General features: G+C 32.1%; 1 protein-coding gene across 32 annotated transcripts in view; it reads left to right on the plus strand.

The window, feature by feature from the left end:
- Positions 1-22,623, plus strand: part of LOC145283648 (dematin-like) — a 402,389-nt gene that overhangs the window by 210,981 nt on the left and 168,785 nt on the right. For 2 of the 32 annotated variants that reach the window (XM_080132644.1, XM_080132646.1), the window contains exon 1: positions 9,612-9,645. The exons of 28 other annotated variants lie outside the window; for them this stretch is intronic. In XM_080132644.1, the coding sequence (XP_079988770.1) occupies positions 9,618-9,645 (28 nt within the window). In that variant the 5' untranslated portion in view covers positions 9,612-9,617. Of the gene's footprint in view, positions 1-9,410; positions 9,646-22,623 lie in introns of those variants that run through there. 2 more of the 32 variants (XM_080132645.1, XM_080132643.1) reach the window with 2 other exon arrangements.

A 22,623-nucleotide genomic window follows, 5' to 3' on the forward strand; every position in this document is an offset into this window, starting at 1 on the left:
GACTGTAAAATGCCCAGAAAAACAATTGAATGTCCTCTGTTTTTTGGGGGGTCACCCTGTATATATTAAAAAGATGAGGAATAAATGTTACATAGAATTTTATTAGAATCAAATCAATAAGAATTTTATTAGAATCAGATCAATAAGAAAATGAGAGAAAAAAAAGGAAAAAAAATAACCTCTTTGGGCCACGATATTTCGAAGCTACATTCTTCTCATCAGAAGAGAAGAGAAATCGACATTATAACACTATATGGGTATACAAGGATAAAATCGGCTTGAGAACATTTAATTAATGGGGACTATTAAAGGAGATGAGGATAAGAAACAAGTAGTGTTAGTGAGGAGTACAACATGTCAGAAGAAAAATGAAAGAGGAAGTAATAAAAAAGAAACAATAAAACAAGGAGAGAGAAAGGGGGGTTAATAAATAGAAAAAGAAAATATTCTTTTTTTAGTTCATTTATTAAAAAATATATTTTCAAACACTGTAGTGTTTGAATATATGGTTATGTGACAGGTTTAGTAATTTAGAACTGCTTTAAAGCTTCATCGCTCACTCATTTTTCGACCAAATTTCCAACAATTACATACAGTTTATAGATCATCTTATCAGCTATATGGCGAAAAATATTTATCCAATTTTCGTTCAGTAAAACAAGTTATGATAAATTTTCTGGTGTTCAAAATCGTAAAAATATGTAAGGAAGTGAGTGACGCTTTTTATGACTGGTTTCCATAGCAACCACGGTGCTTCAGCGATTACTGTTGCTACTAATTCACTGCTGTCACGAAAATAGAAGTAACAAGTGAAACAGAATGAAAGGGAGATAATTGGGGGAATTTTATTGGAAGCAGACAAGTGCTGTATATTGTATGTGTTTATGAGGGGGAAAAATGAGACTGAAATTAAACAAAGAACAAGTGAATTTGTTGGAAGCCTGGAAAAATCATGAATTACAATAAGAAAATGTGAGCATCAAAAGTAATTTGGTTAAGCTTAAACATGGAAAAAGTAAAGGACTAGTTAAAACTGGAAAAGAAAAGGACAAGATATTCTAGTTAAAAAATATAATAAATATATAACTTAAAATATTTCAGCATTAAGAATTGATTATATAATGTTATAAATTGAATAATAAAAAAAATCCCATATGCTGCAATATTTTAAGTTAAAAATTTATATTTTTTACTAGAATATTTTGTCCTTTTCTTTTCCATGTTTAAGCGTAACCATATTACTTTTCATGCTCGCATTTTTCTATTGTAATATATAAACAAGCTAAAAAAGAATATTTTAGATGTAAGATTTATTGTTGGCGATTTTTTTTTTCTGTTTTTTTTTTTTTTGCGATATTAACAACTTCAAAACGATGTCATTTTAATTTTTTTCCACTACCATTTTTTAAAGCTCTTTTTCTTATTCATATATATATATATATATATATATATATATATATATATATATATATATATGATCGCCTTTGTTTTTTATGGGCGTATTTATTTATTTATTTTATTTGTTTATGTGCATAAAAGTATACCTATGGACATGCATGTTTCTGGCTGATGTCATGAGTTCGATCCTAATCAATGCTGATGAAGGCTAAAAGCCAGAAACACGTGTGTCAATAGGTATACTTTTATGCACATAAATAAATAAATAAAAAAGAAATATATATATGCTAGGAGGCAACCCAGTATTGCCTAGTCGTAAACTACACTTAAATAGTATATTTTGATTAATGCAGATTTTGTATTTATTATTATATTATATTGGACCCAATACATAGTAATGATTTAAAATCCGACTTATGTGCTCATGAATCGAAACTAAAACTTTAGCTTTCAATTTACTTTTTCCTTTGACATTAAAGCCTGAGCTATGAAGACATGCTTGCTGCAAGGCTAAAAGTTAAAACATAAACCAATAGCTATTACGTTACGCATGCATATTTGTAATACCGTCGTTTGACTTTCGCCTGCCAAATTCCAAAAAGAAAGTGAAAGAAAACCTGACGTCGTACTCCTACTCCATGACGCGACCGGAAGTTTAGAATGTTGAAATTAGGCAAAGTCAATCCAACCGAGACAATGACTTGCAAAAAATCGATCCCTCCTTGTATAAAACTGCCCGGTTGAGGGTGAAGGAATTAATGTTTTTGCCAATTTTTTGATATTTGTCATCAGAGACATCAAACTTCAAAATGATACCGATCTCATAAAAATCTGTTGACTCTGTCCAAAGTTTTAGGCAGACATACATACATACATTTAAACAGACAGGTGAGATTTATTATAGATTAGTGAGGGGTACCCGGCGTTGCCCAGGTGTTTGGAGGTGTGTGGGGGGGGGTAAAAAAAAGTAAGTATGAGGATCGAACCCGAACCGTTGAGGCAAAGTTGTGAAAAAAAAAAGTGCGACATTAACCATTGCCCCACCGCGACATGCTAACGGAAACGCGTTTGAATAATTACTTGGATTTAGCAGGTGCGCGTTTTAATGAGTTAATGAGGTCAAGTTTTACTGCGGGATTTCATTTACTGCTGAACGCTTTTTTTTTTTTTTTTTTTTTTTTTTTTCCCCAAAGATGTTATAGGAAAAAGACTAACCCACATGCGGCGAGCGACAAATGTTGAATATTTATCTTCCCAAAATCGAGCAAATTAAATAGACAGTCGAGCTTCGTTGTTAACTGTGAGATATTACGAGTTATATGTGATATAAAAAATTTTAAAATGTTGTGAAGCGAGCGACCGCTTCTCTGAAAGAAGCCTTTTGTAGACACGCAGAAAAAGCGAACACACATACATACATTTTTGCTTTTATATTTATAGATTTTCATATAAACATTTTGATTGGATAACATAAAAAAAAAGGCATATCGGCATAGGATAGCATGATTTTGACATAAATGTCCTGACTAGTAATAAAAAACCTGTGAATGATTTCTAGGTTAAACATTTTTTAAAGCTATTATTTCCGCATAGGTCAGCCTAGCCACTAGAATGTAACATATATCAAGTGTTATTATTATTAACACTTACATGATTTTATCAAATAGCGTGTCTAATTTGTAATTTCACTTAAATAATCATTATTCATGTAAGTTACTTATGGATAAATGAATTTAGTGTTTGAACAAAGCACTAATAATAGTGTGAAGGTTGCCAATTTATGAAAAAATACCAAGTCGTTAATTAAGCGTCTCTCAAAAACATCTACTCCTGGTGGTAGTAGGAGGAATAATTATTTATATAAAACTAATAAAACCTGCATCTACTTAAAAAGTATATTGAGAATGTATTTTTAATAAAATAAAATAATGAATTATGATTTAAAGAAAAAAAAAATGTTACCATTGTCTTTGAATGCGTTCAATCAAAGAAAAATGTTCGCCATCATCAGTTTTAACGTCCAGTTTACATTGTGGCATACATAGGACATCTATCTCTCTCTCTCTCTCTCTCTATATATATATATATATATATATATATATATATATATATATATATATATATATATATATATATATATAGAAGAGAAAATGTGTGTGTATGTATGTTCGCTTTTTGTGTATGTCCGAGAAAGGCCGAGAAGCGATTGGTCAGCTCACTTCTTAAAACTTTTTATATTACGTCTAAATGATAATATCTACGAGTTAACAACGGGGATTGCCTGTCTATTTAATTTGCCTGAGTTTGAAACGCTAAATATTCAACATTTTTCGATCACCGCATGTAGATTGGGATTTTTCGTATAATAATAAAAGCGAAATGGAGCTTCAGACATCGTTCCCGGTGCGATCGCTGGGAATGTCCAAAAGCAATCAGCTTTAATCAATGTCAGACAATTCCTATTCAATTTGGACAATCCTCTTTTTATGGGGAGCTGGTTTCCCCCTCAACATCTTCGGGAAACAAAAAAAAAAACTAAAAAAAGCTGCCCCAAAGTAAATAAAATACTGCCCCACACTGAAAGTTGACCTCCGTAAGTCATTAAGTACGGTCACCTGCCAATTCTTAATGCTTACATAAATTTAAACATGGTTCTGTTACTATTTCGTGGTGGCCCAGTGATTAATGTCGCGCATTTTTTTTTTTTTTTTTTTTCACACTTTAATTTCCAACTTTGCCTCAAGGGTTCAGGTTCGATCCTTCATACTTACCTACCAAAAATTTTTTTTTTTTTTTTTAACACCCCCCCCCCCCCGACACAAACACCCGGGCAAGGATGTTTTATTATTCTTTTGTTTTGATTTACCCAAAACCACACGCACCTCCAAACACCCGGGCAACGCCGGGTACCCCCTGCTAGTATATATATAAAAGCCAAAATGTGTGTGCACATTTTTTGAATGACCAGCAAAGGCTTTTTTTTGCTGGGCTTCTCGGGGGCGGGGGTTACTATGTCTTGGAACTGTTTATATACCCCTAGATCATAATATGTACGATTTGCGAAGGGACGTCGTGTCTAAATTTATTTTGATTGACTTTTATAAAATTTGCTCTATTTCACTGTGTCGCGTGTTTGTTTGGCTTTTTAGTATAAATAAAGTGAAACTAAATTGAAACAATCTGTGTTATCGGCTTTTGCGCCGGGGACGTACGTTCAGAAAGCAAATCAGCTTTGATCAATGCGGTGAAAACTGTCATATCGGATACTTGCTTTCATTTGGACACCCCCATTTTTTATAGGGAGCTGGTTTTCACCCCAACCCAATATCTTGGGGAAATAAAACCAAAACTGCCTCGCAGTCAAACTTAACTGCGGGATTGATGTTTGACCTCATTAAATCTGTCAATTCACTTTTTAGGTAAGTTATCATGCTTTTTATTTTATTTATTTATTTTTTTTTCGCTTTCGCCTGAAGGTATTGGGGACGAACCTACCTCCTTCCCCAAAACTTTTTTTTTTTTTTTTCAAACACCCGGGAAACACCGGATGGTTTGTATTGCTTGGTTTTTTAATTTTTTTTTTTTTTTTTTTTTTTTTTCCATCTTTGCTGTTTTTTATTGTTTATTTTTTTTCAAGATTTTTTTTTTTTTTTAATAGTATTTAAGCAGGGTTATTACTTTGCTTTGTTTTGATTTTATTCCCCCCACACACACCTCTAAACACCCGGGCAACGCCGAGTACCCCTGTTAGTCTTAGTATAAAAAATCTCATCTGTCTGTTTAAATGTATGTTTGTATGTCTTTTTAAAACTTTTGACGGACGCGTTGGAGCATGACGAAATCGATATCGTTTTAAACCTTGAACTTTCGGACAACAAATATCAAAAAATTGGCCAAAAACATTAATTCCTTCACCCTCAACAGGGCAGTTTTCTACAAGGAGGGGTCGCTTTTTTCGCAGATATTTTCGAAAGTCATCCACCCTTTTTAGATTCACTAGTCTTAATTTTGATGTTCATCACTTCTGAATTTGCGGTGGATGCAACAGCAAAGACATCACGTTTTTCTTTTTTCATGTTCTTTTCCTCCATCGCGTATGGGTTTGAGCCTACCTGCCTACTACCATTTTAAAAATATTTTTTCACTTATTTATTTTTTTCTTTTGCTCAACACACACCTCCAAACACCCAAGCAACGCCAGGCACCCAGGCTAGTCTTTTATAAATTGATTTCTAAACTAACCTACCTCTGGCCAGGTGTTTTTTATATCCTCCTTTCTCTCAAGTTCATTATTATCACTTCCTCCCATGATTTACTTGACCTTCTCCGATGAATTGAACCTACTCCGTTAACTGTTCAACATCCATTCATGAACTCTCTATTCTTTCAATGTGACCATACTATTGAAGTCTCCTTTAATACACATCTTTCTATCTTGGTCAGATTCTATCTTCGTCTGAGATCATCAGATCTAAACCTGCCTTTAACACTCACTATATAATTCTTTTATCATTTCTGTCTGATAGACCATGATCGTCAGTGGTTACGCTCTGCTGGTTTGTAATGGCAAAAAATTCCCTACACTTACTCCATTCACTTCTAATTCTTGTAATTACACTAGTACCTGTTCCACCTTGTATTCTAATGGTATCACCAAAATAACAAAACCAGACAAATCTACCTTTACTGTCCGTAATTTTCCTCTGAGGTCTTCAGAACCAAGTTTATCTTTTAAGCCATATTACACATCCGTCATATAATTCTTATATCATTTCTTTCATGCAACCATCATTGGCCAAGTTTTGCTTCCATACATAATCACACATGCCTGATAGATTCATCCCTTGGCTGACAGTGGTAATGCTTTACTGGTTAATAATCAGTTGTGGAAGAAACTGAAATGCAGTTATTGCACACAAAAGCGAGCAAGACTTTTTTAGAAACAGCCACTCTGCCTTGTAATGTCTTCCAAATGCAACATTCAACAAATGCTGCAAAAATGACTGTCAGAGAACTAATCGTTTCTGAATTCTTCAAAACCACTGGTTGAAATGAGAAATATGTTGCTTAATGACAAGTATTTTTTTTTATCTAACGAGTTTCAGATCTATATGCAATGGATCCAGATTTTTCATCTGAAGAGACGAAATTGTCATTAGTGAAGGTGTTACATGTTTCATTTCAAATGAAGAATTTTCATCCTTTGAAAGAAGAAAAAGTAATACCATAAGATCCATTGGTTCCAGCTTGTTGGAAATCTGTTCAGAAAAAAACTTGCAGTGAACGGCATCATTTAAAGGTAAATGAGGTGGTGGTGGTGATGATGATGATGATGATGATGATGATGATGATGACCATGTTTAAAACCAAGTAGACTGGGGACAGCAACAATCTCTTAGGAAATAATCTGAAAATAATTTTCAGGAATAAGAAGAAAACCAAAAAGATTCCTTAGTTGCTCTGTACAGACATGTGAGACTTAAAAATCGGTAAGCCAATACAAAGATCGAACGCTATTCATATGTATTCGAGAATAGTACCCATTGAAAAGATATGTACAGTGTTTAGCCAAATTCTTGCACGTTTTTGACCTGCAAGTCATATGTATACAAGTTCATGTGGGTTATATAAATGAAGGTGTGTATTTATTTATTTGACTGTGACTTTTGTTCCCAAAGTAATCGAGCATCCATGTAGGGGTAAAACTATTTTTAAAATAATTTTTCTATCTTGTTCAAGATCACAATCCATTGTTTTGGGAAAACGGTTTTGCACACTGAGAATTGCTGAAGCATTGAACAGATTGCCTATGTTGGCTGTTGAGACATTACATCCTTTAATGATTCCTACCACAGCCACCGAAATATCTCTCTCGGTAGTCGTGCTCTTACTTCCTGAACTTCACTAAAACATCACCTGATGACCTTCCCCCCCCCTCCCCGTCCATACACAAGTACACCTGTACATGCAATTTTGATGAATTGTAGTGTACCTGAGCAATGTTCACAATGATTTTTATTACTTTATTATTGACTAGGAGTAGTCACACAGGCCATCATCAAAGATTGTTCATTGAGAACAACTTGTGGCATTCTCTGGAGTCTGAATAACAACAAGTCTCCCCAGATTTCCAGTACTCTCCACCTCTTTCGATAATCATTGCAAATGAATGTACGTTATCATAACAGCCATTTACCATTGATTTCTCGTTTGCGGCGACCATTAGTCTTCACTGGAATTTAGGTGGCAAATAGCCTCCCCAAGGTCCCGGTCCTCTTTGGACTCATCCAGTGGAGGTTTGGCTAGTGCTTTCTCTCCTCAGTCTTTCCATCTTCCTTGACACTCCTCACTTGTTTGGTGTGGCATCAGATTTTAGTGACACACGCACAAAAAATATAAATAAAAATTCGGGGGAGATAGGGGTGGTTAACTTAAAAATATGCAGTTCCAGTTTCATGATTCCAGGTGATACGCCTTTGTGTTTTACATCTGTAGCATTTTCTGCATGTCCAGTTTGTGCCTGTAGGTCATGTGTATTAGTCTTCGCATTCAAGGGTTTTCCTTAAATGCGGAGACTAATACACATATTATTATTATTATACAACATTCAAATTATGACATCTTATCTAGTAATGACAAATGCTTTGACTTTATCAGTCAGTTGGGCATTTCCATTTCACTTTGACCTTGAAAGTTTGTCAGTTTAGCTGCTTCTGGTTTTTTTTTTTTGTTTTGTTTTGTTTTTTTAAAGTTGTGCATGAGTATGACTGAATATGGAAAAAGTTATTTTGTTTTAGGCTTTAAAGGAAAAATCATATAAAGAAATATACATTTTTCACCATATGAAAAAAAATTCAATTCAATTAAAAACGAATCCGTACTTAAAATAAAATATTTTATTAATCTTAAGGACTTAATTTGTTTGGCAGACGTTTTCATTAAAAAAAATTAAAAAAAAAAAACAAAACAAAACAATAAGACTTAACTATCCACTTTATCGCATATTGAATGAAATTCATTTTTTCAGTGAAAATAAATACTACTGTTGCTTAATTTAATATTTTTATTAGATTTTTTTAAGTCAAATTTTTCAGTTTGATAGACATATCTTTATTAGTGTTAGGTGTGTGTGTGTGTGTGTGTGTGTGTGTCAACAGAAGCTGATGAATTTGAAATTTGAATTCAGCTGAAAGTACTAATAAATATAAATAATAAATATCTGCTCCTCCGTGGTGTTAGCTTCATTTGGGACACCCTGGTTGTGTGTGTGTGTGTGTGTGTGTGTGTGTGTGTGTGTGTGTGTGTGTGTGTGTGTATCTCTAATGTGAAGTGAGCTTAATACAGGGTGACCCCCCCCCCCCAAAAAAAAATGGGCCCCAACTCTAATTAGGCCCCGTTTCTTAGTGTTTTGTCCGAATGAAATGAAACTTTGGTCATAACTAGTTTATTATATTCAAAATATCACATCAAAACACTAGGGTCTTTGGCCTTTTTTTTCTCCGTTCTGCAGCATATGTTCTAGATGGCCTCCATTTAGCTTTTTTTTTGGGGGGGGGGGTCACCCTGTAATAAAAGGGAAAATGCATCTCCATGTTTTATTGAAAAATGTCATATACAAGCATACAAACATAGTTTCCCTTTTCTTATTAATAAGCTCACTTAACATGAATAATTTTTTTGTTGTCACATAATTATCAAATCTGAAAAAGAAGATAAAATTAAACATGAAACAACTAAATATTATGGTTGTTGCATAAGCAATCTGAGATGATAGGTCAGCAGCATATCCTACACCATTCCACCACCTCCACACCGTCCTTTCCTACTTTCGTCATTTATGATTAGTCGCATAATTAACACACTGGTGACTTATCAATGAACTCTCTTGTCACAGGTGTGTGTGTGTGTGTGTGTGTGTGTGTCCTGTCTCAGGTGTTCCAACAGTTGTAATAGTAGTGGTGGTGGTGGTAGTAGTAGTAGGATTAGCTCTTTTATAAGTTAATATAGTAGCTGTGGTGGCGAGTATGAAAAGTGTTGTGGTCAGTTTGTTGTCACTGACCCTCCTTGTGTGTTTCTGAACGATTTGGATTTATTTTCAAATTGGACCTAGTTTACCTGGGGTTTTTCCCACTCCTTATTTATTTTAGTTTTTTTTTTTTTTTGATTTTTATTTATTTATTTATTTCTGACTTTTGGAGTATTCTGTGGATTTAAACTTGATGTTCAAAATGCTTAAAACAACGACAGGTAAACAACATTGCCAACACTAATGGACGCCGTTGGTGAATTTAATCTTTTTTTGGGGGGGTGGGGGCGTTTTTTTTTTTTTTTTTTATAATTTGATCTTTTTTGTTGTTCGATTTTTGTATCTTTAGGAATATGATCCAGGATTTTTAAAAAATATCCATTATGTATCTGTATGTATTTTCATACAACGCTTGAATAAAATGCACTACATAACTATGCAAATGTCGCTTAAAAAGAAAAACAAGCATGTACATCTTATACACACACACACACACACACACACACCCATATATATATATATATATATAATTAAAAATTATGACTGCAAAAGCAATATGCCATGTGTAGCTGTGTTTATATATATATATATATATGCATGTGCACATATGTATGTGTATCATATGTACGTGTGTATGTATATAAGTGTTGATTAATCAAAATCAGAAAAATCGGAATTTTTGAAGTGTCAGAATCGAAAAAATTGAGCCTATTGTCTGGCACTTAAAATGATCCTTTTATTTATTTATTTATTTATTTTTCTTATATTTTTAATTATTATTATTTTTTTAATTTTATTTATTTTGTTTAAAACAATTTTCCATTTGTGGTACTAATGATAAACATGTACTGATCTTAAATTACAAGTAAAGCTCAAATCTATAGATCACCCCCTACACATGTATTTCTACGTTTGCAAAAATATATACACATATTGCATCATTTTTTTTTGTGGTAAATCGAAAAATAATAATAATAATAATAATAATAACTGAATATCTGAAGTGAAATATTTAAGGATTTTAAATTGAATCTGTAATTGTATTGGAATTGAGAATAGAATGACTAATTTTATTAGCGTCTGGAAAAATATTAGAATCGTTCCATTACTTGTGTGTGTGTTTATATATATATATATATATATATATATATATATATATATATATATATGCACGTATTTGTACATAATGTTCAAACATGTATAACATCTGTTGACACTAAACATGTAAATTAATGCAGTTATTGATAAAACAATAGACCTAAATTTGTTTATTTGTTGCAGAAGTTGTTTAATACACAGACAAAAATGGAGTTAGGGTTCGTTTAACATTTAAATGATAGTGCAAATTTATGTTTTGCTATGTATCAAGGTACACGTGCATGAATGCAGGTGAACCAATGTAGATAAATCGATGTGCGTATGTATCACTACTGATTCTCATGTACATTGTTGTATGCAAACGTATTTTTCTCTCTAAAACATAAAATGCTGTTTTTACTCACAGGTATTTCCAGTTCTATACAAATGCATCTTTGTTTATTTGACAAATCCAAAAGTTACCATTTTATTTGTTTTTCTTTTACTTTCCCGCCTTTTCTATCTCTCTCTCTCTTTCTCTATATATATATATATATATATATATATATATATATATATATATAATCTGGAAATGTGTGTTTTTTTTTTGTTTTTTTTAATTATATTTCATCTTTTATTTATACCATTCCTTTATCTAATATATAAACGGCTGTCTGTCGGTCTGTCTGTCTCCATATTTTCAAACTATCTCCTCTGAAACTAAAAGTCACAGAACGGCTAGGGGCCCTCAAATGATTGGATTTTTTATGGCTCTTTATTTAATCGGTTACGATTGTTTTTAAGGAGTCAAAAATGGGTCAAAATTGGAAAAAATCGTTAAAGATTTTGTACATTCATCCTAGTTTATTTTTAATTTTTAATCAGTTTATATGTGTGTCACGTTGGTAAAGTGGTAACGTCATCAGCTTTGAATGCTACAGTTTCGGTTTTAATTCTAGCTGATGGCACCTATTTTTTTTTTTTTTTAACTTTTGAAAACACTACTCAATAATAATATATACAAAATCTGGACGAATTAAAATATCATATTAAACATATTTTCTGCCCCACCCCCACCCTGGCACTAGTTTATTATATATATTCTTTAAAGATATCACCTCAATAGGAATACACACAGGTATTTACTAATTTTCAGAAAGTTTGCCTTTTATTGGAAACCCTTTAAAAGAAAAATATTTATAGCTTTAGTATCACACTATTGAGCTATCTAAATGAGAATTTTATGTACCCCGTATGTAATCAATGCCCCAGGTAGTTAAATTACATAACATATTAGCTATATATATATATAATTTGTAATCATCGACATACAGTCCTGTTTCGTCGTATCACAACTCATCAGTGCTGCTAAACTAGCACCTCTCCCAAGCCGAGGATTAAACCTAGAACCATCGCGTTGGCAGTCAGCAGTTTTACTGATCAACTCATGGGAGCGGCGCCTGCAAATAATCTCGCCAAATGTCTATTTAAATAAACATCCGTCCACCACTTTTACAGTGCTCTAACCGTTTTGTTTATAAACAAAGAGCGAGCGTCGCATTTTTCAGCCAATTAAGTAGCGGGTGAGATTACTTACGACAGTGCTCTACCCAAGGAGGGGGGCTTAAAATATACATATATATATATAATTTCTTATTGATCAGATGATCAAATAAAGTTTATTTAACTTTGAACTGCCATGAATTATTTCTCATATATATATCTATCTCTCTTTTGAGATACATATCGCATGCACAATCCATCTATGTGTCCCCATCGATTCATATGTTTTTATCTATATGTCATTCTACCTGTCATATATATATATATATATATATATATATATATATATATATATGAGAGAGAGAGAGAGACACTCTAATAGTTTTTTTGATTATTGAAGTAACAATGACAAAATCGTTTAAAAAATTGAACTTTAAACAGAAAGTATATATATATATATATATATATATATATATATATATATATATATATATATATATATATATATATAGACTTATATGTAATTATACTGAGTTCGTGAAATTCAGTAAATTTTCATATACCAATGAGTTTTAAGCCAAAAATGGTTGACTTAAAGAGTAAGCTACAAAATTATCAAATTTTATAATTGAGAATTAATATACTGTGTAAGCAAAAACAAGACTTCAAAACAAGGTGTTGGTGGCAACAAAAAGTGTATTTCAATTTACGTTACAATTGTTTCCATGTCCAGTTCGACAATTTCAAGCATTATGTCGTTTGAAAATTTTAAAAACCAGCATTTCTTCAGACTTTATGAATAAGCACACTTTTGGCACTGGAGCATTTTTTGAAGAGAAGGAAGGAAGGGTAAATCCCTAGCTAGAAATGCATGCGAGAAACATCTACCTTTGTTGTGGTTACGGAAAATCCCATTTAAATATTACTATATCACCTAATTTTCGTATCCTTATTTCGTATCTATATATATAATATATATATATATATATAAGTTTATTACTTCCATAAATTTCTTTGCACAGTCTTCGGTGGTGTATGACTGGTGTAATGAATACAAACCCGGACTATGAAATTGGTTAAGCTGAGCTCAAATTCAGTCAGTTTTTTTGCATTTACTTGTACTATGATACGATTGATACTGATATAAATAATCCTCTTCAGCTAGGAGTTAAATATCAACTTGTGGTTAATAAATTATTTTATGGAGATGTTTTGTTTAGCATCAAATAATTAAAAAAAAACAAAAAAAAAAACTTGTTGACTGTTATAATATCACTGATATCCTTCCCTCTAGAATTGTAGTGGTCTTTCTCATTTTTATTTCAACTAGCTGGGATACCCGGCGTTGCCCGGGTGTTTGGAGGTGTAAAAGAAAAAAGTGTTAGTAGGGAGGGGGGCTCGAACCTGTGACGGACCACGAGCAGAAAAGAAAGTGAAAGAAAATGTGACATTTTACTGCTATGCTACAAAGCCATAGGAAGTGAAACGCGTTCAAATTTAGCAATGTCAATGTAAAAATTGACTTGCCAACAGGTGCAAAAACGAATGTTGGCTGAAGGCCAATTCAGCTTTTCGCTGTTTCATTTATTTTTTTTCCCCACGATGTTGGGAAAACCAAGCTCCCCTGAAAAGGGGGGAACTCTCAAATGAATAGCAATTGTCTGATATGGAGTGTTTTCCCCACATTGATCAAAGGTAATCGCTTTCAAGACGTCCCGGCATGAAAGGCCGCTGATGGCTTTGCTTTTGATTAGTTTCAGTTATATGTAAAAGCCGAACAAACACATAAGAGGAAGGAATAGCGTGAATTTTATCAAAGTCAATGTAAATAAATGTAGTTCACAAATCGTAGATATTATAATCTAGGTAGTATATAAAATGTTCTAAAAAAATAGTAACCTCTTCGAGAACCCCGATTTAAGAAAAGAAAAAAAGCCTTTACTGTACATACAAAAACGTGCGCACCAATTTTGCTTTTATATATTGCAATAAAGTAAGTATAGTCTAGCAGAGGTAACTCTTCTTTGAACTTGATCATAAAGCTAAATACAAATAAATTGTCAGCTGTAGGTCTGATCTCCAATGTTCTATCAGTTTTTTTTTTTTTTTTTTTTTTTTTTGAAAGACTGACTACTTTACCAAAACTTGAGTCTATTTTGCTATTGCTACATAGCACTTTATAATCACTTATCATGGAACGACAAAGTATCTGTTATAGAAATGAGAAGTTGCAGAATATGTCTCAATACATCTCCCAAAATTTAGTAAAGCTAAACAAGATTGTAAGATGTGTTATACCATCAAAAAGAAAATGTTGCTTAACTACTGCCGTTGTGATGCACCAGTTTGGTGACACTGCACGACAAAAATTACTACCAAAGGAAAGATAAGTTACTCTTCTACCTACCTGGATATAACATAGGTGATTGGCGCAAAATCATGTAGTAGAAAATACGAAAATGTACAGTTGATTAAATCATTTGATTCATTTTTCTAATCTACTAAAATAAATGTGACCTGTTGAGCTATCCATTGAGCTCAGGTTAGATTGGTTGAAAAGTGGGCTTTCAAATTCGGTTAAATTTAAAAAAGTAAATAAATAAATCCACAATTAGTCTAATTGGACATTTTCCAGTAAAAACAACAAAACAAAAAAGCGGTCAAATACAAATATAAAACAAATAAATGTTACCAAAGGAAAGATAAGTTACTCTATCTACCTGGATAAGTTTTTTTCATTGTCTTAACTTATTTTAAAGTGTTTATTTATTTTGAAACACAAGTAGTGTCAAGTTTTAAGTTAGAACCAGATAACGTAACTGATATTAAACAGTCGTATGGAGTCTTGATGATTGCTCAAAAATCAAAAACTACTGGTAGAAACCTACTCCTTATGTCACCAATCCTGCAAAAATGTAATGTTCTACTAGTATTTTGTTTATTTTCGATTTTTTAACGATTATCAAGACTCCAATTGACTGTCTAATGTAAGCCATTTTTTAATAGTTGTAGGAATCTTACCTATTATTTAGAGTGAATTATTTTTGTTTTATTACTTTTCACTGTTAACAAATAAAGAGGGATAGTTATGGACTAAACAGTAATAGAAACTGTATAAAATAAGAATGGGGAGGGGATCAAAAACAATGAGAGAGGGTGAGAGTAACAGGCAGAAACTTAGTAAGAGATGGATGGTTTAGTGAATTATTTTTTTCTTCAAACAATTTCAATACTAAGAAATATTTTAACATCTATTTTATGTGATAAAATATATATATATATATATATATATATATATATATAAAAGTCTTACAGAAACAAACGTTGATTAACCTTACTTTAGCATAATAATAGATATATTATTATAGGTTTGCTTTTTGTTTAATTTCTCATGTAATATAAATACATTTTTAATTAATAACAAAGCTAATTGTCTACCTGTTCTATTTTAAGGTGTCATTACTGTTTTAGTTTTCTATACTGTTTATGAGGATATTCTGTCGTAATAATCAACATTTGGCTTTATCATTTCTGTGCTTTCTACTTATCATTCATTTTCTATTTCGGTCAGTAATATTGCTTTTTGAATAAAACATTTTTGGTCCAATAACTAAAACCATTCCCATAATGCAATGTTCATTCAATAATCAGGTGAACTTTGCAATAAAAAACGACTCGGATTTCAATCAAGAAAAAATATTTTTGTTTCATTTCGCAGTATAACCTTTGTTCTATAAAACACATTTATGTATTTCTGTATTATTTGGATAATTCGAACTTACTGTTCTTATATTAAATGTTATTTTCACAACGTTTAAGCCACTGTAACCTCCGACTTTATTCAGGTGTATCTCTACGAACTCGGAAGTATTTCTGTCCGGAATTTCCACAAAACTTTTTATCCAATCAACAGGGGTAGCATGCTCTTGTTTCGTCAGCTATGATACGGTAGAAGTCTTGAGTAATTTGCAATAGTATTCTTAGTATCGTCTGCCCTGAAAATTGAACCTTCAACCTAGTGGTGGGACGATTAATCGGAATCGGAATCGTTAATCGTAAGAATCGTGTATTTTGGGAGGTATCGGAATCGGAATCGCATCGTTAAAAAATACCTTAATTTTCCGATTCCTTCATTACGATTCTTTTAGTCTGATGTTGAAAAAAAGAGAAAAAAATCCTGATATTTCTAACCGCAAGAGAGAAATAAAAAGAAACCAAAGAAATTCATTATTAACAGAGCAATGCTTAGTGCCCCTCCCTTACAAGGTTCATTCATTCAGATCTATTGTAATCAAAACTACAAAAGAGTTAACTTGAAAAGAAGTATGCAGGGCTCTACATTGCGAGTAAAAATAAAAAAAAAACGCTTATCTTTTTGGCGATTGTTTTTTTTTTACTGACAAATCTTCTAATAGTGAATGAAAATGCTTTTTCAACTTATATTTTCTTAAAATAAAACGAGCAAAGTCAAATTATTTAAACAGTAAAAGGTTTAATAGAACAATATACTTTTTTTTCTTTTTTTAAAAGAAGGCTTCTGAAAGAAATATCTCTAAAATGAAATTGATCACGTTGTATTATTTCGCAAAGTTTTGACAGTAGTCGGTTTCTTTTGAAGTTTCAAAAAAATCGACCCCATACCTATCTCTTCCAAACCTAAAGTTATTAAATAACCCCTTCGTTAATTTAAGGGTATTTAATTCAATTCAGTCAAGTTTTTTTTTTTTAATTTCATTGAAATAAAATCCATTATTTTTTTTTTCTCCAGAAAGATAAAACCCTGAATTTGATTATATTAAAAGCAGAATAATATAATCTTTTTTCTAGAATTTTAAATTGAAAATTAAAAGTGTTTTGCGCAGTTCTTTGCCGAACAAAAAAGAAATTAATATATATTTTTTTAAAAGTTAATTTTTATGTCTAAATAATATTTATGATTAATTAAATGATTTCATTTTTAAAAGTATTTATAAATAGAATTTTACTAGGCACCGCCAAAAATGGCCGCAAAATCAAGTTGTTGTTGTTTTTTAAAACGAAATTACGTTTATTAAAATCCATTATTTCTGAGTAACTTTTTTTTTCCAGAAAGATAAAACCCTGAATTTTATCATATAGAAAACAGAATAATGTAAAACTTTTTCTACTATTTCTAATTCAATTTTAAATGTTAAATTTTCCCAAAAAGTTAACAATTGACATTTTTTGTCTTGCACAAAAAACGTACTTAAATATTTAAAAAAAAGGGTTTTTGAAATAATTAATTAATTTATTTATTGTCTAACTAAGATTTAGGATCATTTTCTAAGAGAATATGCAAAAATATTATAATATAAGTACCTGAATTTCAAATAATTCCACTTATTCATATAGGTAACCAGATATTCGCGTTGACGTAGAGTTCAGATCGACTCTGTTTACGTTTTCGTCTGATAAAAAGCAAACTATGGAAGACCAAACAGGCCAAAAAAAACTTATTTTTCAGTGACGAAAATTTCAATGTATTATTAAGCTGAGGCTGGCCAGTACCAGATGGGTGACCATTTGTATGCGTTTGGTTTTTAATGTGTATGTGTGTGGGGGCCAGACTCCCCAAAATGGGGGGGGGGCAATTTAAAGCAGAATAAAAAAAAATTATTTCAGCGCGTTTGGTCCACCATAGTCAAAGGCGGCAAACGTTTTCAAACGGGATCGAAAAAAAAGATGCTATTTTTAACACAAAGGCCACAATATTTATCGAATTTTTTTTTTTTGGTATCGATTATTCAAAGCATGCCCTGTTTAATAATGGTCATGCATTATTCGGCTCGCTAAAAAAAAATTGTTAATTTATTTATCAAAAATTTTAAAATAGCTTTTTAATCATCCCAACACTACTTCAACCTTCAGAAAAATTTCACTACATACTGAATGGAAAGATGACATACAGCACTTAGCATTTTCAAATAGTCACTTATCTGATGCTAGCTAGGTTACATGTCACTTAACTTTGATAATCTAATGAATACTGGAGTATCAACACGATTATGCCAGGGAAGTAGTTATAGTTTATAATAAAGACTGAGGTGTGTGTGTGTGTGTGTGTTTTATATATATATATATATATATATATATATATATATCTGAAGCCGGGAAACAAAGTCTTGGACGATATTACAAAGATATATATACCTCCAAACTATGTATTTTATATATAAATTCGAGAAATATATATATATATATATATTACAAAAGATCAGAATAACATGAGTACCATAGGTTTCAAATCCAAATAAAGGGGGGAACAATATCTACTAGACTATGTCTGACTCTCTTCAGCCTCTGTTTATATCTGTCTCCCTAGAAATAGCGTCTTGCACGCTGTATGGAACTGTGATATATATATATATATATATATATATATATATATATATATATATATATATATATAGGGTATATTTAGACAGCATATTCTCATTGAGACAAGTGTTATTAAAAAGCATGGAATTTTTCTGTTTCACTATTTTATTTTTTATTTTCTCCAATCTCCGAATAATTTTTTGTGTATTTTTCTCCAAATTGTTGACAGTTTTAATATCTGTTTTATTCTTTTCATTTCTTTTAGTTATCAAATTGAACCGCTAAGTAAATTTAAAAGCTTCAATATGAAAAATGAATGGTTCAGTTTTGTTTTTATATTTTTATTTATTTATTTATTTTTTTCTATCTAAGGAAACCATTAATTCTGCTGTGTTATTAGTCCAAGCCTCATTGAATTGTTACAGTAAGGCGTTGGTAAATTTGTTACTCAATCATTTTGTTATATAAGGAGTTACTTATTGAAATAAAACCATTTATTCCATTTCTAATAGTAAACTTAAAACAGTTATAATGAAAGATTTGATTGAAGATTTAATAAAGAATGTAACTTTTAGTCTATGTTCTGTTTTAATTCTTTATTTCTTTTCTGTTAGATTGCTTTTTGTTTATCGAGGCTGTACCTAAACAACAAATAATATTGAAATATATTAGTGTTGAGACGATTAATCAGAATAAAAAATGAGAACTTTTAGGCACATCAGAATCGGAAAAATTTGACTATTTCCTGATGCCAAAAATAATTCTTTTATGTGTTGCTGGTATTAATGATAAGAATGAATATATATATTGATCTTAAACTACTATTAAAACTAAAATCTATATATCCCAGCATAAATGTATTTTTTACATTTTCAAATATATATGCAGATATTACACCAGTTTTTACTGTAACCTGGGGGGGGGGGGTTAGATATTTAAACGGTTTAAAAGAACTGGAATCTGTAATGGTATCAAGATTAGAAATTTAGAACAGAATCGGAAAAAATATTGGACCCTCCCCATTACTAATATACTGTTGGAATGATGAATTGGGAATTAAAAAAAATTAATTAAATTAAAAAAAAAAAAATCAGAACTTCTAGTGGTATCGGGATTGAAAAAATTTATGTCTATGTTCTGATGCCAAAAATGATTCTTTTAATTGGCTTTTTTATTTGATTTTGTTTAAAGCAAAATCTGCTGATAGTAATGATAAAATAATGAATATCTTTTGATTTTAAGCTCGCAGTAAAACTAAAATCGATACATCCTCCTCCGCAAGTGTATTTTTACATTCGAGAAAATATCTGCACATTTAACATGTGCTTTTATGATAATCGTGAAAAATAACAATTTTATCGTAAAATATTTAAAGGTTTATAAATGATTGGAAGTAGGAATTCAGCATGGAATCGGTAATTGTAGCAGAATTGAGAATAATATTGGAATCGTCCCATCACATATCAGGATGGCACTCGGCGTGTCTAGCTTTTGGCTTTACACAAAATATAAGCTTGGAAACAAGGTTTTATAGATAAGCTTTTAGAGTCGGGCTGTGTTTTTTTTTTTTTTTTTTAATCCATTATTTTTTATTTTATTTTATTTTCAATAAAAACATAAATACTGACATTTTGGTTTAGATTAACTTATTGATGCAATATATTTGATAGTATGTATTGTTTGTAAACTATTGTACAATGAATAATAACTAAAGGTTCTGGGGGTGGGGACAAAACATCTGCCGCAACTAATGTTTTCAAACTGAATTTTGACATTTGCAGATGCATTCATACGTGGTGCCTTCAATAAATTTCCAGATTTTTTCTGTATGTGAACGTTTGTTCATAGTACACATGATACAATACTCCTCTTCAAAGTAATCTCGTCCGTCTGCAATGCACATGCTGTACCATTCTAACAATTTCTAGAAGGCCTCATGGGAGTCCTCTTGTGTGAGCATGTCAATGACGCTCACTTGCAATAAGGGACATGCCTGCTCCAGAAAATGTTGCATCTCTACAAAGTTTCTTAGGTTTGGTGAATTACTACAATGTACTACAATATGCCAAATATGTATAAACTTAGATCACCCTTAAATGAACTGTTAAGGAACGATCAAAAATGGGTCTGGACGCAAGAGTGTGAAGAAGCATTTCAGGAAATTAAAGATATATTAACGTTTGACTTGTTTCTGGCACATTATAATCCCAAGCATGATATTATAGTTGCAAACAATGCCAGTGCCTATGGCATAGGAGCATGCATATTACACAAAATGAATGATGGAAAAGTAAAACCCATCCCAGACACTTCTACCAGCCAAAAAGAACTACTTGCAAATGGAGAAAGAGGCGCTAAGCATTATATTCATGGTAAAGAAATTTAATCGTTTCTTGCACGGTAGGAAATTTCTATTGTAAACAGACCACAAGCCATTATTAATGATTTTCGGATCGAAAAAGGGACTACCACAACACATACTGAATAGAATCCAAAGATGGGGTACCATTCTTTTGAACTACAATTTTCAAACCTCAAAAAAAAAAAGAAAAAACGATAACAAAAAGCCTAAAAAAAAAACGATGACAAAAAAAAAAACGGTATAAAGTTGGCAGAAGAGTCTGCTACAAGATTCACAGAAATAGGACTTTCTGGGAGCCCGGCACTGTTGAGAAACAAATAGGCAACATGGTCTATATGATTAAGGGACCAGATTTTGTGCACAAACGTCACACTAACCAAATCTAGAAAAGATACTCGCACAGTGAGGTGACCAGATCGCCTGAGGAGTCCATCATGGACACAGTGTTTGATAGTTTTCAGGTGCCCATACCAGCTCCTGGGAATATGTCAAAAAGAAAATGGAAATCAACTGAGTTGATTAGAGTGAACCAAAAATAAAAACGTTATTAATCCCCAGATGGGATATTTTCAAAGGGGTATGTTATACCGGCCTTTCTAACACAAGGAAAATTGCACCGGTTCTCACTATATATAGTGCCAGTAATACCTACACCGATGGAAGGAGCGACAGTACTACCACTGACTAGCTGTGTGCAAGCCAGTTGTACTCGTTTCCTACCTTTTTTTTTTTTTTAATTTTTTTACATAGGCGTCACCATTTATCAAGGCCGATAGGCCACTCAAGGATAAGGGTTAAAGAGTGTAGAGTAGTCAAAAGGACAATATAGTAATCGATAGTAATGGAAGTTCGGTAAATTTGTTAACTTAAGTGGAACGGCTCATCAGAAACTTGTTCACGTTGGACTTGAAGACAACCATATTATAGACAGCTGGAAAGCAGGAAAACGGAAGACAATTCCACAGGCGTGCAGTTCTAACAAAGAAGCTTTGATCATGGAATCTATGTTTAGGTTTAGGCACAGATAAAGAGTGGGGAAAATTATTGACCTTTGTACCTGTGATGTTAAATACACTTATTCTTTAAACCAACTTCGACTTGATTTTCTTCTTTTTATTAATTATTGTGCCACGACACAACAGTTTCAATTTTAGCTGCATATGAAAATGGATGAAATTGCCAAAGTAGCAGTTTCACAAAAGCAAATCATTGCAGCTATCTTCGAATATAGCTTGCAGTTTCCACCAACTAAATTCCCAGATTGTGATTGATGTATAAAGAAATGCACACAAAAATTCAATGGCGTCCAGTCAAGGGCTATGGAGCCTAAAATACTAGAAAAGGAATATTTTTTTAATCTTGGTATTTTTGTGTAGTAGACTCATCACTATTCTTCCAAAACGCTCAAATTGCTAGCACAAATACTAATCCTACTTTTTATTTCCACAAATCAGTGATGGGTGTGCAGGTCAGTACAAGAACTACAAAAACTTTATGAACTTCAGTCACCACAATGTTGACTTTGGTTTCCAAGCTTTGTGGTCCTTCTTTGCCACTAGCCATGGGAAGTCCCCTTGCGATGGCATAGGAGGTACAGTCAAATGGAAGATGGCAAGAACCAGTTTGCAGAGGCCTGTTAATGACCAGAACTTGACATTCAAGGCAGTAGAGAAGTTCTGTCAGGAGGAGCTGAAGGTAATCCTCTTCTTTTCAATTTACAAAAAGAATATGGTTGCTGTTTGTGAGAGGATGGAAAAGCGATATGCTGAAGGAGACACAGTGTCGGGTACTAGAAACTGTCATCACTTTGAGCCAGCATCAACTACTTCAATTAGGGGTAAACAACTCAGTGATGACAAGAGCTACATTATTAAGAACCATACTTTCTCGACAATACCTACATCAGAAGAGATGAGAA

Source organism: Euprymna scolopes, chromosome 8 (genome assembly GCF_053919585.1).
Source record: "Euprymna scolopes isolate OS-2025 chromosome 8, ASM5391958v1, whole genome shotgun sequence".
In the NCBI taxonomy this organism is placed as follows: domain Eukaryota; kingdom Metazoa; phylum Mollusca; class Cephalopoda; order Sepiida; family Sepiolidae; genus Euprymna; species Euprymna scolopes.